The following is a 21,032-nucleotide window of genomic DNA, read 5'->3' as shown; positions in this document are numbered from 1 at the left end:
GAGCGCTCATTCGAAAGACTCTGACCGGGACCTATTCTTTGAAACTACAAGAACCAGAAACTATAGGAAGAGGTGGCGTGAAGCATCAGAGTGGTCCTATAAGGGTTACGTCAAATCCCTTATACAATCGAAAGTCTGACCCGTTGCCAAAGGAAAGCTAGGGGAAGGGAACCCTGCTTTCTGATATGATTGTGAATTGCGGAACAAGGCAAGTGTGAACCCGACAGAGGGATGCCGAAAGAAAGGAAAACCCTGCTTTCTGATGAAAATGAGCAATACATGAACTGTTAGAAATACATTAACTGTGTTAAAGAAAGGCCGTAGTGAACCCGACGAAGGGAGGCCCAAACTTCAAGGAGGATCCGAGGACGAAGAGCAATCGCCTAAGGTGCAAGATCACAGAGAACATTTATATGTTTGTTTCTTTGATTCAGCCAGCCTTTTAAGGCAAGGGACTTTTGCAAGAAGGAGACTTTGCCACTAAGGTTTTTGATGCCGTTGAACTTAACTGGGAACCTGGCGCTGACGAGGCCAAGGAGCGTGCTGTGCTCAAGAACCCCGCCTTGTCCCGTGCTTCAAGCGTGGGGAAGGGAGACCCAGTCATAACATCCTGACTTTTCATTTTGTGAACACTTCTTTCTTTTCTGCTGAAAATTATCCCACACTCTTTGTAATTTGACAGTAAGGAATTGGCAATAGTTTTTCTTTAGTATAGGCCCTTTTTATTTGACAATACGCCACTAGGCCTGCTTTATTATTTGATAGGCGTAGCTTGCTCCCATCTTAGATTTAGGTTTAGATTAGGTGTTTATCCCAACCATTATAAAGTTCAATAAACACCCTTGAACTGTGATCACTTGCGTCTGTCTTTACTGTTGCCACCATGAGTTCCTTACATCAGCCATCTAAAATCTTAGAGATTTGTAAAGCTAATAGCCCCTGTAACACCCAAAGGTATAGTGAAAGGAAATCTGTGAATAACAACGGCCAAAAAGAACTGCCTTTCTCTTTTCAATCAGGCCTAGTAACTAATCCTCATGATATTCCTTTTAAGAATATTGTAAAGAACAGACTTGAGCTTAAAAGTAAAAATCAAACTTGAAAAATGGACTGTCATTAGGGACTTAATAATTCCTTAAGGACTGGGACGGGAAAGAGGGCTTAAAAGGTACAATGTTGCAGGAGTGGTCAGATCATTGATTCAAATGACCTAAACCTGAAGGAGATAGAGAGGCTTAAAAGGCCCACTCGGGTGCAGCCCAAACAGAAGCTGCAAGAGAGAGAGAAGATGCCGTGACCACTGTGAGGCAGAAAACGGCTGCCAGTCCTGAGAGGGTCAATGTCTCTCCAATCCTTAAGTTCAGAGGGTGCATGGTGGGAAACGAAGGCAAGGGAAGCTTTTGTTCCCAGTAGGCTGTCTCTTGTTGCCGTCTCTGGTGGCTAGCATACACCGAGGACCTCAAGGCTGTCCCTGGTGGCTGGCGTGCACCAGAGGGCCTCGGAAGTAAGAGCAAGGCTGTCTCTGGCGACCACACAAGAAGGTTCTCATGGCGACAGGGGCTTCAGTTGCAGGTGGCATCGGTGAAGGCGCACTCCAAGAAGCAGTTTGCCAGGTCGCGAGGAGCCACAGAAGTAGTACTGTGAGCGGCGAGAGGACAGGACGCACAGGTCTTGCCCGGTGAGTTCACATGCTGGTAGTGACCTCGGAGCGCCCTGCACCCGCTCACATTTCCAAGACAGGCATTCAGTTGAAGAGCAGCACTCAAGTATGCGTGAAAATACCTGAAATTCATTTTGAATACCGAACAATTGAAAAGCAGCGAATGCAGCACTCGCAAGTGACTGAAAGTTGTTCCCAAAGCAATTTTGAAAACAAAACCGTTGATCAGCAGCGAACGTCTTGTATAACAAAATGAAATGACTAACTTTAGATGTATAAGTCTATGGAAAACCCAGACACTGGGTGGGGCGATATTGTTGAAATGTAATACCCGCCATGATTGCCCAAGCCAAAACATACTGTAGTCAAGGCAAAAACAATACAACCAATATTATCAACAGCAGAAAGGGGCTAATGAAAGGTCCTTAAGTGGTGAAACGTCTTTCCCATATGTTGTACAACATAGGTAAATGCTGGTGTAAACTCACATTGCCAAGACATAGGCAAACTAAGACCCTATGCTTTTCAATACGTGGTTCCGCTGGGCCGGGCCTCGTCCAAGACTCTTGCGTGTGGATCACAAGGCCTACCCTGCTCCTCGGGCCTAGGCCCGGTAGGTGTAACACCCTTCAGCGGTCAGTAGAGCTGCACTTAGATGCCCCCCTCAGACGTATTGCCGGTATTAGGGCGTAGGACCTCGAACGTATTGTTTGTATTAGGGCGTAGCCCCTCGGCCATGGTGCCGTGAAGAGGGCGGAGGCCCTCAGGTGTAGACCCGGTAAAAGAACCTTCTGGTCCCTCAACACTGCGCCCGGGAGGATCCGAGGATCCCTCAACCCAAAGGCCGGTAGCTGAAGCAGTCTCGCTGCACGTGCCGGTAGAAGGACCTGACCAGTCCCTCCAGCGCGGGAGAGTCCCTGGGAAGGAGTCTCCCTTGCGGGGTGTGATGGAGTATATCGGCCCTACCTTGGTTTGATGCTTCACGAAGTTCTTGAGATCCTCTCCGGCGATCTCTGGAAGAGCTTCCTCCACCTGGCTAGTCTGTTCTTCAGCGCCATTCGAGGACAGCGAGTCACACGCCGAATATGATTGCCAACCGTGGACCGTGACCAAGGCAACATAGGCCGAGGGTGTGGGGGTCTGAAGTTGAGAAGAGCCCGTTGCAGGATTAACACCTGCTGAACCCTGCAGAAGTCTACATGCGCCAGGGAGAAGCGTGACCCCTGAGGACCGAGTACCTGAATGATAGAAAATACAAAAAATACAAAGAAGTAGTATCTGCGCGTGGAATTACATGGCCGAAGCCAAACCCAGGAGCTCTGGTGAATTTGGCCAGTTCCCTTTGACGCGGAATAGGGGACTGAGGTGTGGCACCGGAGGGCGGAGTCAGGGCAGCGCAGGCTCCCTGGGCCGCACTCCTGCGCCTCTAAATTGAAAGGGGAAGAAGGTTTTTTTCTGGTGAAAAAGGTTCTGTCTCCCGTCATTTGGAAGGGACGCCCGTACAGTACGGAGGAAAGGGGGTGGGACCTAAGAGTAGGTAAGGATCTGCATGGGCTGCAGCTGAAACTTCTTGAGATTGATAGTGAACCCCAGGTCGTGGAGTGTGTTCCTCAGTGCGGAGGCAGTATGCTGAACCGCTTCCGGAGAGGTGGCCCGGACATGCCAGTCAACCAGGTATGGGTAGACATGGTGGCCCTGGTACCTGAGGAGGGCTGCCACTGCATTCATCAACCTGGTAAATACCCTGGGAGCAGAGTTGAGGCCGAAGGGTATCACCTTGTATTGGAAATGGAAGCCCCTGCTCCTAAAGCGCAGTAAGGAATGATGCGGCTGCCAAATCGGGACGTGTAGGTAAGCGTCCTTCAGGGAGCAAATCCAGTCTCCCCTGCCAAGTGTTTCCACCATAAGAGCTGGCGTAACCATATTACATTTTTGCAGATGGAGAGAGATAGTGAGGGTGCAAAGGTCCAACACAACTTTACGGCCAGCCTGGTTCTTCTTCTATATGGCAACAATCCCGGAATAAGAGCCCAAGCCTTGCTGGGAGGTTGGGACTTCTTCCACAGCCTGGCTCTCGCCGAGCGACCAGATCTCCGTCAGCAGGTTTGCTGTCCCAACCTGTGGGAGAGGAGGGAGGACAGGAAGGTACCGGTAGGCAGTACCCCGTGGAGACTACAGTGAGGATCCAGGGGTCCACAAAATTCTGGCGCCAAAATTGCACGTGAAAGGCAAGCCTCCCCCGCCACAGGGGACACATGGGCCCGAAGGTACACGTCATTCCTTTTTTCCCCTTTGAGGCTGATATGGAGGAGGGGGATTGGAAAAAAAACCTTACCCCCGCCCCCTTTGTTGTTTCCTCCGATGCCGACTCGGAGAACGGTGCAGTTGTCTAGGTGCTCTTGGAGGCCTCGTAACCCGCCTAATGCCCACCCCTTTTCGGAGCGTTGCTGCGACTGGGTGTAGGCCTTGGGAGTGGCCTTTTTAAGAATAAACAGAGACTTTGCGGTTTGCGAGCTATTCTTTTATCTAATTCCTCATCCGTGGTGGAGTGAAAGAGGTCACTGCCCTCGAAGGGAAGGTCCAATATGCGTTCTTGGACATCGGGATTAAACTTAGTAGCCCGGAGCCAGACAGCCCTTCTCATGTCCGTGGTAATGCAGATGGCCCGGGCTGAGGTATCGATGTGGGTCACCGGTGGACTCCATAATGTCCTGCGCTAATGTTCTCCTAGTCCCGCCTTGAAGCACACTTTGCTCTGTGCTGAAGTTCTGGGAGGAAGTCCGCCAGAGCCCTTGGCTAGAGGCTGCCAACATGGCATCTGCGTTGGCCTGCCACAAGTGCAAGGAGGTGTTGGAGTACAGCTTCTTCCCGTACGCCTCCAAGATCTTATCCTCCTTGCCTAGCAGAGGCGAGGACGAGATGGCCGAGGACGAATGCAGCTTGGAAAAGAGTGACGCTGCAGCTATCACAGAAGAGTGCGGTTGAGGATGCGCTGAAAGCAAGAGTCTCCCCCCCACCATCTGCCTGTACTTGGCATTGAAGGGCCGAGTGACAGACTGGGCCGAGTGTGGCTTGAGCCACCCCTTAATGGCCAGGGCAACTATGTCTTTCTGCATCGGGATCCCCGTTTTGGTAGGGAGTCTTAAGGTAAGGCCTTCTGTTAAAACCCCCTCCTCGGCTGCTCTACTTCGGGCTGAGGAAGGACCACATACTCTGCCAAACCTGCAAGGCATTCCTGGAAGGCCCTGGCTGAAGATGGCGCATCAGGGTCCTCTTCCTCGTCTGTGTCCACCAGGCTCGGGGTCCGGAGCTGGTGGAGGAGTGCTGGGCGCCGTGGGCTGCGGAGTGGAGACCGGTGCTGGTGGCTGCTGCGTAGGCTGGTGTGGAACTGCCTGTACCATGAGAGGCAGGGAAGCCGGAATCGGAGAAGCCGGCTGGGGCAGCAGTGTCTGCTCTGGGGCCTGTGGCACCGGAGAAATGACTATGGGTGCTGGTGGGGTGACCTGAATGAGCATGTCCCTGATGGCATCCCAGAGGATGACGCCCCTCAGGGGAGATCGCATCAACCCTAGGAACCTTTCGAAGAACCGGTCTTCAGAGGCTGAAGAGGTGGCAGATGACATTGACGGAGTGGCCAAGGGCAGCTCGGACCAGGGCGCACTCTGCCTGGAGTGCAGGGGAAACCTGCCTTGCACTGCGGATGTATACGCTGTCGGCCACGTACCTGGCTGACACCAGTCACGCCTTGTGACTCTCTCCTCCACCCGCTCCGCAACATGGGGTATTGGATGAGCAGCCATTTTGAAGAACTGCTGCTACGTGGCAAAGTTGTGGTGCCTGGCTCGCTGGAACCAGCCCCGTCAAAGACACTTGGTGTTGGAACAACAGTCCTATCCCGCACCTCTGGCAGTGACCTGGAAGGTGTATTTCCCTCGGCAGAGCTGCCAGTAGTGCTGCGTGAAAGTGCCCCCTCGGACTGGTACTAGGGTGTTGCCCCTCGGGAGTAACCCCGGTAAAAGAACCTTGCGTTCCCTCAGCACTGACACCAGAAGTATCCAGAGACCCCTCGGCTGTGAGGACGGTAGCTGGACTAGCCTCAGTACGTGTGCCGGTACTAGGGTGTTGCCCCTCGGGAGTAAGTATTTCAGGCCGAGACCTGGTAGGCGTTTCGCCCTCGGCTTATCTGCTAGTAGTACTGCATATAGGTGTCCCCTCAGACATGTTGCCGGTACTAGGACGTGGCCCCTCTGGTGAAGACCCGGTAAAAGAACCTTCCGGTCCATCAGCACTGTCACCGGGAGGATCCACTGACCCCTTGGCCTACCGTACGGTAGCTGACTCAGCCTCTGTACGTGTGCTGGTATGAGAACCTGAGCAGTTCCTCCCGTGCGGGCGAGCCCTTGGAAGGAGTCTCCCTTGAAGGGTGCGCTGCAAAAGAATGGCCCTACCTTGGGCCTTGATCGATGATCGACAAAGTCCTTCCGGTCCTCTGGAGGCGATCTTGGAAGAGCTCCCTCCACCTGGCTAGTCTGTCTTAAGAGACCTCGAGGAGAGTGCTTTGCACGCATTACGAGTTTGCCAGCCGTGGTCCGGCACAAGGCAACATATGCAGAGGGCGTTGGGGTCTGAAGTTTGAAAGAGCCTGTTGCAGGAGGACAACTGCTGAACCCTGCAGAAGTCGACATGCGCCGGGGAGGAGCGCGACACCTGAGGATCAAGTACCTGAATGATAAAAAGACAAGAAGACAGAAGAGAAGAAGTATCCACGTATGGAATTACATGGCTGAACCCAAACCCAGGAGGGCTGGTGAATTCGGCTCGTTCCCGTCGATGCGGAAAAGGGGTCTGAGGAGGGAGCAGAGTCAGGCGAGCGCATGATACCAGGGCCGCACCCGAAATTTAAAGGGGAAGAAGATTTTTTCTGGTGAAAAAGGTTCCGTCTCCCGTCTCTCGCGAAGGACGCCCATACAGTATGAAGGAAAGGGGACGGGATGTAAGAGTATATGATTTGCTGTCCACTGTCAATAACCTCAATCTCTGATTATGATGGTGTTTTTGTGAGCTACAAATACTGTGTTTTGGATGTTTATTATGATCTTGTGAAATATAGATCTAGAGGCTTAATTGTGACATCTTGAAGGATAGGACAATAGCCTTAAAGATAATGTGACTATATGTTTAGAAGATGGAGATTTCGCAGATGGCAAAATATATCGTTTAAGGTGGTGATCACTTTTCAGATCATCCAAAATATATCATGTTCCCATGGTCCAATCTACCACTGATGAGTGAAGACACAACAATGAATGTATTTTGAGGTATAGTACAATGCTTTTAGGAAGCCTATTCAGCAGTCACAAAACATAAGTTATTTTTGTAATTTCGTAATAAAGTATATAAACCATTATAGCTCTGCTAGGTTCTAACAGTAGAATTCCTCCTTTATCTATAATTGAAAGATCTCACTGAATCAAAGTGTGTTCAAACACCAGTCATCCAAAAAGGAAAACCTTCAAACTTGGGTTTCAACCAGTTGGAAAATATCCATCTGCATGTGATTCAGTCATTCAAAAGTGCTTAGAAATTAGGGAATACCGTTGCCCATCATGTACATGCACAATCACGAGAAACATGTTTAACTTCCACAGCTTGTTCAGCTGGTTTCCTTATAATGCAGAGCAGTGCCTGATACAGATGCCCTTTGCCACTCACAAAGATCAGCATAAAGAGATTTAAAAAAATTACTATTTGAGGTTCATAGTTTTGCATGGACACAACCAAAGTTGAGGTGGGGATCTCTACTGACAGCTCTATTGTGGTCTGTTTTTTAGGCCTCCACAAGAAGAGCATCCCTTTACATTCAAATAAATACAGAAGGCAACGGCATTGAGGAGGCTGGTTGGTTATGTGACCAGGCCCTGCCACATCACTGATCCACCCACAACCGGTCTCCCACCTTCTTAGCAGCTATATCAGGACTCCAGCCCAGTTCCAGGCTGACAGCGTTGAGGAGGCTGCTGACTAGGTGGCACGCTCCTCCAATGCCCCACCCACCAGCAACTTCCAGCCTGTTACATTAGAACCTATGCACAGCTCCAGGCAGACAGCGTTGAGGCGGCTGATGGCCAGGTGACCAGTCCCTGCTCCTCAGATGCCCCACCCACCGCCAGCTACATTAGGACTCCAGACAGACAGCATTGAGGAAGCACATGGCCAAGAAACAGGCCCTGCCACTTAGCTGCCCCACCCCCAACCGGTTTCCACCCTTCCCGGAAGGATGAGAGCGCGATGAAAAACAGGACCCCGGAATCCATTAAGGTAGTACAGCGCTGTGCGGTTTAATATTGAAAGCAAACCTGAATATGTCTTTTTTCCTTATCAGATGTTGCTGTGGTGCTCCGGATGGAAGCGCGGCGTAACGCAATGGAATTCAGGGAAGACTAATGGAATTCGATGTATTGTTTTTCCCTTTTTCGTTATTGCAGGTCACAGTGTTTGAACAGCAGCTGTGGTAGCGGTTCGCCGGAAGTCCTTAATCTAGTACTCACGGGTGAGCAATGTTTCTTCTTCTCTTGGTTTCCACAGATTGCAGCCCAGTTGAGATGCTGAGTGCTGGATGGAGTTTTCTCAGGTAAAACAGAATAATCTTGTTCTTGGTCTTGGTGGTTTACAGGAAGATGCTGAAGACCAGGAGCTGGACACGGTGAGCCTCACGCTGCTGGTTGCAGAATAACACGAAGCATGTTCTGCAGTCAGGGTGTGGTTTATATAGCCCAGGTAAAGTAGTACCAGGGAAAGTAGTTCCAGGCTTGCCACACCCAAAACACTAGACCGCATGGCTTGTTTCTTAGAACTAGACTGTGTGGGTGCTTCCATGTTGGATGTAAAGGCCAATGTACATAAATGGGACCTAGTTTGAACAGCCCTTCCTTACTCCATATGAGCATGGTGCCAAAGGCGCCAGGACTGACTCCAGGAGCCCCTTTGCAGTGGTTTGAAGGCCCTCAGGGTTCTGGTGAGAGCCTGCTTGTGGCACAACTTGTGCCCCCTCACAGTGGTCATGACAGCTGTATACACAGGTTGGACTAGAGACTACCTACAGGTATAAGGGAAGCTCAATGCCTCTGTGTAAAATCCTTTTACAGGCACCCCACCCTGCGAGCCCATGGATGGGGGCAGCAAGAGTGGCTTCTCTGTGTGGACCTTAGGGCACAAACAAGAAGTGTACTGACAAGAGCAAGAGACAAACCGGTATGGGTCCAGCCAGAACCTACAGCAGATGCCCTCAGAGGGAACAAAACGCAACACACTGTTACATTAAATTCCCTATAGACTACAAGTAAAATGAGACTAAGGAAGGGAAACCCAGCAGCCACACTCTGAACAAAGGAATAATAAAGGCACAAGAGAGGATAAGAACAGTAACAGAAATATCTATGGAAGAATAGGCAGTCAAAGTAAGCACGTTTCAGGCCAGAGACCAGGAATGAAAGAGGAAAAGCAAGTAGAAAAGAATCGAAATGCAATGATACAGGAGACTAGAACTGCAGACTAGAAACTATGGACCAGAATCAATGAACAGCAGAATGAACTGTAGACCCGGACCAATGAAAACATATGACTGAAACTCTGGACTAGGATAACAAGGGCGGAACTGTAGTCAGAGAACAAGGAAACTCAGGACTGGAATCTAGGAAGCTAAAGCCAGTAAACAGGGACTGTGGGCACAGAGCAAGAAACTGCAGGTATGGAGCAGGAGAATTGGTGGTAGGGAGCAAGGGGCTGCAGACAGGGAACAGAACACTGCAAGCAGGGGAGCAGGGCTGCAGGGCAGGAAGCACAAAGGCGCAGAGCAGAAGGTAGGGGAGAGTAGGCAGAGTAGTTGGGCTGCCAGACAGGGAGCACAGGGCACTGGAACAGCAGTAGGTTCTGGCAGCAACAGGAACCAGCAGAATACGGAGGATCAAGGTACACAGGGCTGGGAGCGAACTCCATGTAAGAGCCCTGTGCTCCTGCAGGCAGCTGTGTAAATACTGACCTGCCCTGTGCTGAAGAAGGCTCATTAGCAGCACACCTGAAGGTAATCTGCCTCCTCCTTCTCTGGTTCTGGGAAAGTGAAAGCAGCACTGATCTCTAGGGCTTCTGGAGATTGTGGTTCCAGGACAGATGCATAGGAATGACCAGGGAATGTGAACAACCACAAGTTGCATTATGGGAATTGAAGTCCATGTTTTTGGATATACAGATTTGTGAAAGGAAATGTTAAACAATGATTTAGGATCTTCTCTGAAGATGGTAGAGAACACCCAGCAGATCTGCAGAAAGTGCCACCTAGAGGCAGAAACGCAGAAACATGTCAGTTCCTTAATGCCAAAAGCCTACAGCCTCTCCTTCCATAAGCACATAGTCAAGAAATCCCAAATGGCCTGACTTCAGATAGCCGCACTCTGCAAAATCAAACCCTTCATCTCGCACTTATGACTTCTACACGGTAGTTAAGGCACTCCCGATCTCCCCCATTGACAAGGAAATGTCATAACAACCGGGCTCGCAGCCACGCATCTTGTCAGCTGAAGGTTTTCCACCAAGCCACATTCCTCTTTACAAGAGTCTGCAAAATCGATCAAATCTCCTCTGGATCCTACTCAAAACTGCCTGCATCATCTACGAAGCAGTCTTGAAAGGCACACTAACATATCTGGTGACTAAATTCCACACCTCTAGTGGTACTCGCACCTCGCGTTGCTAATCCATCAAAAGGTTGGAGTCAAAGCTAGCCAGCAAACAGAAGAGCCACACACAGTTCTCGTGCCATGCACCAACTCTTCAGGACTATCTTCCTACAGGCTCGGAATGCACCCACCTTACTCCAGTCTGCATAACACAAAAATGGCAATGACCCCCTGCATGACTACATCCATGCTTTTCAGCCTTTAACCAACAGTTTGTGCTACAGTCCAAAGTCATGCCCTAAACGCTGTAAAGCACTATGCTGGTTAAGCCAGTTTTGCAGTATACATTATCAAATTAAATAAGTGTCAGGTTATGTTCATAGGCATTGTACTGGATATATTAGGCACATAATATTTACTAGCATTCAAGTGGTTGAATCCTTCAGCGAAAGATAATCTGAAGGCTGCAAACAGAACACATTCCTACGACAATTTAATTTTAGAAATGCAGTAAATGATGCCAGTTTTCTGGCCAAACATGCTGAAAAACAGAACACTCCTTTTTAACTTCGATTTGCGTTACACCACACTAGACAGACGTCAAGTGTTATGATCAAGGAAATGGGTTTCCTGGCTGGAGAGGGGAAAAGGCACTCCAAGGACATACATGCTAAAATGTTCCACTTCCTTTAAAGACAACATGGGGAAAGGCATTTCATTGACCGTACTGCAGATTATGTCTTGAGGAAATCCAAGAAAAACCTGGGACCTCCTCCAGCCACGTATCAGTTAAAAATATGGTATTCAGCTTAGTGTTAGAGATTTTTCAATAGGTGTTTGATGAGGGGTGGGAATACATCGATCATTAAGGGCAATACAGGGTTACAACCAGAAGTTAGATCAAACTCACTTACATGGTAGCTATGGCAAAGCAGTCAAGATTCACTCCAGGAAGGTAGGGCGTCTGGTGGTCAGGTACATTTAGTCCCAATAAACACCCGAAAAATACTCACAGATCTACAGAAAATATATAATTTACCATAGGGATACACGTACAACACACAATTGAATTAAGTACTTGGGCTTCAATACACTAGAGCAGTATCTCTATAAAAATAGTAAAGGGCCCAGGAAGACCATTCCACATCTCAAGAAATGTATCTATGACCCGTACCTGAGAGTACGCACAGTACATTATAATGCTAAGGCGTGAGGGATCCTTAGACACAAACAATACATTACTAAGTCATGTTCAGAATCAACAATTCTGGTCTAGGAGTAGCCTTTGTAATCCCCACAACCTCTAGAACAAATAATATATATATATATATATATATATATATATATATATATATATATATATATATATATATATATATATATATATATATATATATATATATATATATATATATAGAGAGAGAGAGAATAATATCCAAAAGAAGAAAAGAAAAAGTGTTTACCCTTCTAGCCCAAGCCAAAGGGGGCCACCAAGGGTCAGAATAAGACTACAGTTAAAATACCAAACTGATCAGGCCTCATTACAAACTGTATCTAAGCTCTATTCTTGGGCCGCTTATTGTAACCCTCAAGCAAGCCTTCTTAAGTATCCTTTAAAGCGCCTCGATGCCTGTGGGCTGTAGTGCAGTCTACAAATCCAAAATAAATAAAATTACACCCCATAAATAAATAGATAAAATGTAACCAGCAAATCCTGATACATTTCTATAGCAGGAGTGCAGTACAGTGATTTAATATATTTAATTTTGCAGTACATCTGGGTTCATTGCAAAGAAAAATTGGTAGAAAAATCCATGGAAACAATCAAGAGCTACGAAACATGTCAGTTCATGCAAGTAACCTTTTAGTCACTTTAGGAGTTTTAACGTTGCAGAATGTTTGTCTTAAGAATTAATGGGATAAAGTCTATATATAAGCTGTGGTTATGGGTCTAAGCCAGGTTTAGCTTTGTTCTATGCCACAGGTACAGAGATGAAGAAGCGACCTATCGCAGGGGAAAACCAGAGTTCACCCACTTGAAAGCTCCGGTTCCAGGTTCGAGGACCAGCCAACCATGAAGTAAGGAAGAACAGCAGGATGCAGACCAAGTGAATAGCCAACCCCGGGTGAGAAGGGCCTGCAAACACCCACTATTGTAGGACCCAAGAGAGCCCTGCAAGAGATTCAACAGAATAACTCAGGGCCTGGGTACATCTACTGACTTTGACAATCACTCAATTCATCTCTGAAGAGGCAATAGGACCTTGCAAGTGCTTACTCTGGACCAACACAGATGAATACTAATAATTCATGTATCCAGGATGATGACCCACGAGCCAGAAGTCGAAGCAGTGACGGGTGAAGCACCAGGAAGGGGTAGGTACCCGATCAAGGAAAATCGGGCACTTGAGAAGCAAAACAGGGCAGCCAGCTAACCAAGAATAGTGCCACCATGGGAACTACGGTTCAGGCGATCCAGGATGAGCAAAGAATGAGCTGAAGTGCAAATTAACTTTGATAAGCACCAAGCTTTGAAGGATTCCTGCCTCACACACCAATATAAGCATTACCTTGTAGGCCCTTGTAGGCCCTAGTAGGACCCAGGGACCTCCAGGAAGGCCAGTTCGGCTTCTGTCCTGAAGGAAGCCATGTTCGAACTCCCACCCTCAGTTAAATTAGCCCACATTTCCTTCCAGTTTTCCCATCTAGAGTACACAGCCCTTCAATGCCGCCCCGGGTTAGGGGAGTAACTAGAGGGGCTTTGCACTCTGTGATTTCTTGCGCATGATTTCTAGATGCCTTGGCTCACCATGACATTGTGGAAGGCTCAAATGTCTGACCACGGCTAAAACTAGAGACAGGCTCTGTATCCCTAAGCACTTTTGTACACAAGACAAGGGTTTTGGTAACCATGACTTAAATGAGGAAACCTACACATTTACGGTTTTTGCTCACTTTTCAGCGAGATTTTGCAAACTTGGCAAATTAGGATCTCTGGAATACAACTCCACCCTAATTTTGTTGCTGGCCTAGGGAAGTAATTAGAAAGGCTTTGCCATCCATTTTCATGGACATGGCTTCCACATGCCCAGGTGCAACATGCAGTGAGTACATTTCAGGCAAACCCCCTGGCGCAGCAAACACCTCTTCTCCAGCTATCTTTTCTTTGGCACTGTGCCCCATAGAATACAGTTGAGTCCCACAATAAATGTGGTTCTATTGTACAAAGAGCTCCTTCACCTTTCCTTCTGATGCCTTCCTGAGCATCTTATCTATCTTTTCCCCTCATCCCAACTATCTACCTGTCTTTGATCCTCCCTACCACTACCAGATTTTTTTTATCATACAGTAATCCATTGCCTCTTTGAAAGGCAAAAGCGCTTTGACAAGAGACACTGTACAAATGCAAAATAAAGTGGAGTCTTGGTGCCCCTCTAGGCTAGTGAAGCTTCCTACCTCAAGGCAGTTGGTCCAAGCGGATTTCAGGAAGAGGTAAGACACTGCTGCATCCCAGAAATAGTCTCAGCACAGGATAATCAGTACAACCAGCAAGGACGCTCGGGAGGAGGCAGAGCGAAAGCAAGCAAAGTATATCCAGCAGCCTTTAGAAGAAACTGTGGCAAGAAAAAAGTACCCAGGGCGCAATACAAAGGAACTAGGAAACCTAGTCCTGAAAATCAGCAGCCCATCTTTGAAGAATCCTCCAGCAGTTAAAAATCTATTAAGCCAAAACATGCACAGGGTCTCTCTCCTAGATAAGTACATTTGCTCATGGGCTGACCCAAAAGCCCCTCCAATTGCCCATCAGGCAGACATGTTTAGGTAGCCAGTCAATCTGGTACACCCCAACAGGATATCAACTGGGGCTGTCTGGAGTACTCCACAACACAATTGTAGGGTGAAGCGAATTCGAAGAAGTCTTGAGGGCAGAACCTGGGATAGGGTGAACTTAGTGGCCTCAGTCAGGAACGTGTGCTGAGGAAGTGTGCATGAGGTGAAGTTAGAAGACTTACAGAAAATAATGGGACTTATCACTCGGTCACAGTTGAGCAGCGTAGAAGCAAGCTTAGGGGAACTACAGGTTATAGAAGACATTAGCAGTAGAACACAAAAAGTGGTAATGAGTCTGAGGGTGGTGTGTGCAAAGAAGTGCAAGACTACCTCAACGACTGGATGAGATCAATCTGCAATAGTGTCAGCCACCAGTCGTGATCAAAAGCACTGGGGAAGATTCAGGAGTACAAGCCATATTGTGGCTCTGGAGACACACATGGAAGTTTGCAAGTTCGACTGTGACAATGAAGCAGCAGGATGTTCATTCAGTACCTTTGGGCCCGTCCAAGGACAAGAGCCCCAATGTATCCACTGACTCCAGGAATCTGGCAAAGTGAGAATGGGATTGTGTGTTCCACAGAGATGTCTGGGAGGTGGAGATTTCAGAAGATGCGAACTGTTACATACACACATGATGTTTCCCCATAACAGGGTATTTTTGTTACATTTTACTATTCCAAGGCATGTTTGGTTGCAAGTGAGGTTTGTGGTTTGATGAGAGGGCAGGATTTGCCATCCTATACAGTGAGAAAAGAAGGGGTCTTTTAGAATAAAGGTCCAAAGAGGTGGTTGTTACGACTTCTCATAAGATAGTCTCCATGAATGTTCTCCTAAATTCTCCCATGAAACTGAAGTGTTTTGACCAAATTGACAGAATTGGGGGCAAATTTAGCATTGCTTCAAGAGACTCCTCTCCTTAGAGCAAATGGCCACGACTGATATGTAGTTGGTTCCCTCATCAATTCCTTGTGTCCTCCCTCCGGGTGAAGAAAGCAGGTGTGGTGATTTTAATTAGCAGGATGCTGAATTTTTAAAAAATGGCAGGGTTGAGGGATGATCAGGGTGAGCTGTATTTCTCCTTTTTCCATACATGGCCCTAATGAACACCAGGAAGCCTTCTATGACAGGCTTTTTCCATGCATCGTCCAATTTCAGAAGGGGAGTTGATTGTGGGAGGTTGGCAACCTCAATGTAGTGTTAAATATACACATGGATAAGTCAGGCCGTAGGAATGTGTCGGATCCGGGTGGTCCAGTATCCCTTCTACAAGCTGTTGCGGACCTTGATCTAGTGGATGCCTAGCGGCATCTTAATCCCCAAACAAAGGACTATATACACTTTTCCCATGTCCACCATGGTTACTTTCTGGTTTCTCGTTCACTGATGCCATCAAAGTTAGCCTCGATGATAGAACTTAAACTGATCACTGACCACGCTCTGATTTACGATGCAGCTTGAGGTTCACGGTGCCGACATGAGAAAGTCCACAATGTAGAACATTTAAGATTTGATCCTCGGGATGAGGTGTATCACACAACAATTGCGGAAAGGATTTCACAATCTTTTCAAGAGACTACTAGTGATGATACTTCGATTGAAATGATCTTGGAAGCTTTTAAGCACATGTTAAGGAGGGAGTTTATTAGTTTAGCTTCAGCACTGACAATATTAGAGGCGCAGAAGTTGCCCATTGAAGGAAGGGTGCAGGAGTTACAGGCACAATATAAGCGGGGGGAGGATGATATAGAGGGGGTTCAAGGAGAGTGTTCAGGCAATTGCAAATGGCCAGGGCTGAGAAGGCGGCTTTGTGGGTCTCAGACATATCCTATACATTATTGAAAACTACAAATGATTTATTTAGCACTTCTAATAAGGCCTCACGGATATTGTCATAAATTCAAATCACAATCAGTTAGAAATGTGAACAGGGGGCTCGAAGATGAGGGGGGGCAGACACAGGAATCTGAATCAGCTAAGACGGGATGCAGAATTATTGGAGGGCCCGATATTGATATAAGAGGTTTCCCAGGTTATACGGATGCTCCCTAATAGTTAGGCACCAGGCCCGGATGGGTTTTCCGCCCTCTTTTACAAACGATTTGCAGAGTTGTTGACTCTGCACTTGGGCACTATTTAACAGTTTTGTAACGGGAGCAATCACCCCCACGATGGGCGAATCTGTGTTAATGCTTATGGATAAACAAAGTACAGACGTGCCTAAATGCGATCATATAGGCCGATTGCAGTCCTTAATTATGATGCACCAATCTACTCTCAAATTTTAGCCGATCAATTGCTGAAGGTTCTCCCGGGCATTATACATCAAGAGCAGACCGGATTTATCCCTGGTAGATGGGCACAAGAAAATATGCATAGAGCAATAGATGTTAAGGAATGGGCATGACTGACAACCAACCTCTGGCGCTATGGTCAGTGGATGCTGAAAAAGCATTTTACAGGATCAACTGGGCCTATCTCAAGGAGGTATTGCAGGTATTTGGGTTCAAGAGACCTTTATAACTGGAGTATTACCAAATTTTGTCCACACCACCACCAGAATTATGTTAAATGGGATGATTTCTAATCCACTATCTCTGTCGAGGGGGACCCACCAAGGGTGTCCACTTTCTCAATTACTATTTGCATTGTCGATGGCATTGTTAGCGCAAAAATGTTAGGCTACATGAGAGTATCCAGAGGGTCGAAGTAGTTCGAATCCACCACAAATGAGTGTTCTATGCAGACGAACTTCCATTTTGTATTCAGGGCTCCGAACATACTTTACCACGCATAACATCCCTCTTGGAATCATTTTGTAAGGCATCAGGGTTTAAATTAAATTATAATAAATCACACATAATCTATGTATCAGAACAGCGTGGCAGTCTCTGATCTGCAGTTGAATTTTAGCTTTCCATGTTTATCGGATACTTTGAAGTATTTAGAGGTTTATGCCACTCCGACATATGAGCAGTTATATCAGCGTAATAACCCGGGGTTACGCAGGTCGTTAAAGGAGGAAATGGTACGTTAGGGGAAGACTGAAATTTCATGGTTGGGGAAAATAGCAGTAGTAAAAATAAACCTTTAGCCGAGATTATTGTACACCCTACAGGCCTTATGAATAATTATCCTGAATAAGATCATACAGGATTTACAGGCTCATGTTTTCGGATTCATCGGGGCTAGGAGATTTCCTAGAGTCTCCCATCGTACAATGGTGGCCAGCAGGGAGAACAGTGGTCCGGGTTTACCGGATCTGGAGAGTTATTTCTATTCAGCACGATTGGCTCCACGTGTAGAGATTGTGAAATAGTTAGTCTGGGTGTTAAACACTTGGGTGGACATAAAGCAAAAAGGATTGGGGGTTCCTATACATGAGTGGTGTTGGCACTCTATGGGAACTCAGCGGGGCTCCACTTAAATGCTCCGGGCGACAATGTAACTTTAGGATAGAGCAGTAAAGAAATATGCTTTCACAACATTTCCATCACCTCGTACCCCAATTTGGGGTAATCTGGATTTCCTGCTAAGGTTACATCCTAGGCAATATAACCGATGGGCTGAAGGAGGTGGGGCGGGGGGGGGGGAGATCTCAGCATTTAGGCTAACATTTCAAGGTGGGTGATCCGCAGTCCTTTGATATGTGTAAACAGGCTTTTTTATTGTTTTTTTTAGAGGCTGATAACTATGTGTTTATACAGCTTAGACATTGGGTTAGTAACCCCAGGGTAACTAGACATCTTAGTAGGGACAGGACAAAGCTGGAGGACTTAATTTTAGGTGACCAAACCGGCCAGGATGGTTTCATCGTTCTAAGTTGTTTAATACCAGCCAATTCAGACATTCACATGCATATATGTCTAAATGGGAGGAGATGGTGGGATTTTCGATTGCCAAAATGTTGTGATTCACTATCTGGACTAGGGCTGCAAAGCCCCCGAATTATATTCACTTGAAGAAAAGGAGTACAAAATAATGTATTATTGTTATCCCAGCAAGGTAGGATCCACAAGATCAAGCCGAACATCATATGTATTTTTTAGCAGATTGAAAATAAATCAAGCAACCAAGTCATAAAATAATGTTCCAGGATCCAACCAGTCCATTTGATAATTGGCTGGCCTAGATCGATACATTTGTTGGCTGACTTTTCTGCCGATACAGGACTCTTTATTCACTTCAGTGCCACCATATACTGTGCATTGCTAGTGTTATATTGGAGATTTTGCAAACTTGGGTCCATCTGACATTGGGTAGGTTAATTATCCTGACATATATGCCCCTCCATCTCATACTAGGCCACCTTATTCAGTGGTCTGAAAGGAATAAGGTTTGCTGGTTTATCATGTGCGATGATACCTTCCTCGTCTCTGCCAAACTTCAACCCAATACATATGATTAACAATAGGCACATGGCTAAAACATGGCTAAAACAGGGAAATGGCTACCCATTATATAAGGTTTTAAATACTAGTTTTGCCATATGTGCATGCACCTTTTTAGTTAACAATCTGACATAAGGTGAACCTGTGGCATTTTTAGTTTCTCTTTGTAAACAAAGCGACCTGAACATATGATGCTTCTAACCTATGCTGTTGCAGCTATGTTACCTTTATCACATTCAAGAAATAATCATTTAACTGGCAGCTTATAAGTACAGCCCCACCTTTGTGTAGCAGAGATGTGGCAGCTAAATACTAGATATACTTCAAATGTAATAGAGTGAGACAAATGTATATAGGTTTCCCAAATGTTCCTGAAATCTAGTAACACAAATATTTAAACTGAAAAAGGTATTCACTTACAAGAGCAGAGATAAGCATCTTTGCAGGTGACCACTTTTATACAGTTGTAACAATTCATTGGACCCACGATCGGAGTTGTGGTGAAATGGTGCCCATTTAAAGTTTTCTTATCTTTTTCTTTCTCCTTAGATTCCTTTTCTTTGTCTTTCGTCTTGTCTTTGTCCTTTTCTTTTTCCTGTTAATAAAAACAGATCCTTTGTAAGCTCAGTTACGGAGTTCAATATCAAATGTTAATGGTTATCATGAGCACTCTAAGCATTAAGCTCAGGGCACAGAATCATATAGTGTTAAAAGCAAGAACTCATTTAAACTCCTGTCAGACCCTGGTTTTATGGGACCAGTGCATGTTGGGACCGATGAACCTTCTGCAGTCACCAGTTACTCATAGAAAGGCTAATTTTGATCCAAAGCAAAAGTGCAAACATACCTTTAACTGGTCTTGTTCATAGGTATGAATATCATAGCAGAGTGAAAATTGCATTGCAAATGTATTTCTATGCCCAACTAGGAGGGGCTCTGGGGTGCACAGATGGCATACACGCATGCTCCACACAATGTAGGCATCTTATAGAAGTGGTGAAGTGCAGTGTTTGTATGTTTCACATTACTAGATGGTTCCGAAGGCCAACTGATAAATATTACAATTCTGGGGCAAGTCAAACGTTGCACATTGACCTTTGTGACCTTTGAGGTCAAACCTTCTTCAATGTGCACCTAAGAAACATCTTAGGGGCAAGGTGATATTTTCAAAGTACTAGCAAAGAGATGTGCAAGAATACTATCGCACACTACTCTGCACACTCACTGTGAGCCTCACAGCCCATAAAGGACTGTTTCAGTCTGTGGTTTCCCCCAACAGGATGAAACACAAAAATGCAGGCCTTACCCTTATACCTTGCTGCACTCACCTGCCAACCACAAAGTTAATATGATGTAGGTGCTTTGCAACAATCCACAGACACAGCAACACCACAAAACCAAAATGCCTCTGGGTTGGCTCCTAAATGAGACACAATGAGCATAACCGTGAGCATGGGACAGAAATGTAGTGCGTTGTGTGCATTTCTTGGTCTAGGCGAGGCCCAGCGTTTTTACGTGTGCTTAATTTTGTCTATGTGACATATGTGTATTTGATTGATATTGATGTGCTCAACATTGTGTGGAAGGCAGATGGGTGTAGGTTGCATGAGTTTGTTAAGGAATGTTTGCTGTCCATGTATATTTGGGATATCAATGTGGTGGATATGCACACGTCTATTTCAGAATGTCTGCGAGATCAGTGCTCCTTTAAAATAGTGTATCTTTCACATTGTGTAGTTGTATGGGTGTTTGGATTGGTTGTTTGAATTGGTGAAATGTGTGGCAAGTATGTGTGTTCTGCTCTATGTTTCTTGGTGTAGGAGATATGGTCTGATGGCCAAGTGTATATTCAAGCATGTGTTAATACAAATGTGTTTATTTTAAACACTCGTGTGAATATGCACAGGGAAAATATATGTTTATGGGCGATGCAATGGGATATACATGTCAGAGTATTTTTGATTGTGTATGTGAACAAATATCTATGTCTCCATGTGATTCTGGGTGGGAAAATGTGTGCGTCAGACAACATGACTAATACGTCATTAGTTAATAAGGCACTTGGGTGACGGTGAAGCATAATGCCACTGATGCCATTGTTGACTTATGTTCCAATTTTGTAGATGAACAGGTTTCTAGCTATCCAACACATCAAAAAGGTGACGGCTGGACGGTTTTGAATTAATCATAGACTCTGACATTGCTGTGGGCAATTCTCTGGATCATTACTTTTCAGCCTGTAATGCCATTGTAGGAGAGATAGACCATACCCAAACTAGGCTTGGCCCAACTACATCACTTCTTCACAAAGCCACATGCACTCCCAGCTACATTGGACATAGTCAGTGAGGCGTAGCTTGGGTGTGTAGGCATGGCAAACTCAGAACCCATATCTGGGCATACCTGTCCTGCTAGGGTCGACGTATGGAAATAAATAAAAATGTCACATCTGGCTGGAAGATTTTGATTGAATCATTA

General features: G+C 46.3%; 1 protein-coding gene across 10 annotated transcripts in view; it reads right to left on the bottom strand.

The window, feature by feature from the left end:
* The window catches only part of AKAP13 (A-kinase anchoring protein 13), a 1,883,770-nt gene that overhangs the window by 390,838 nt on the left and 1,471,900 nt on the right, over window positions 1-21,032 (bottom strand). For all 10 annotated transcript variants that reach the window (XM_069624282.1, XM_069624281.1, XM_069624277.1 and 7 more), the window contains one exon: window positions 18,975-19,149. In XM_069624282.1, coding sequence (XP_069480383.1) covers window positions 18,975-19,149 — 175 coding nt within the window. The remainder of the gene's footprint in view (window positions 1-18,974; window positions 19,150-21,032) is intronic.

The sequence above is a fragment of the Ambystoma mexicanum genome, chromosome 11 (assembly GCF_040938575.1).
Source record: "Ambystoma mexicanum isolate Mex_15411 chromosome 11, UKY_AmexF1_1, whole genome shotgun sequence".
Taxonomy (NCBI): Eukaryota; Metazoa; Chordata; class Amphibia; order Caudata; family Ambystomatidae; genus Ambystoma; species Ambystoma mexicanum.
Note: the sequence above shows the minus strand (reverse complement) of the source record. Positions and strands in the feature narration are given on the sequence as shown.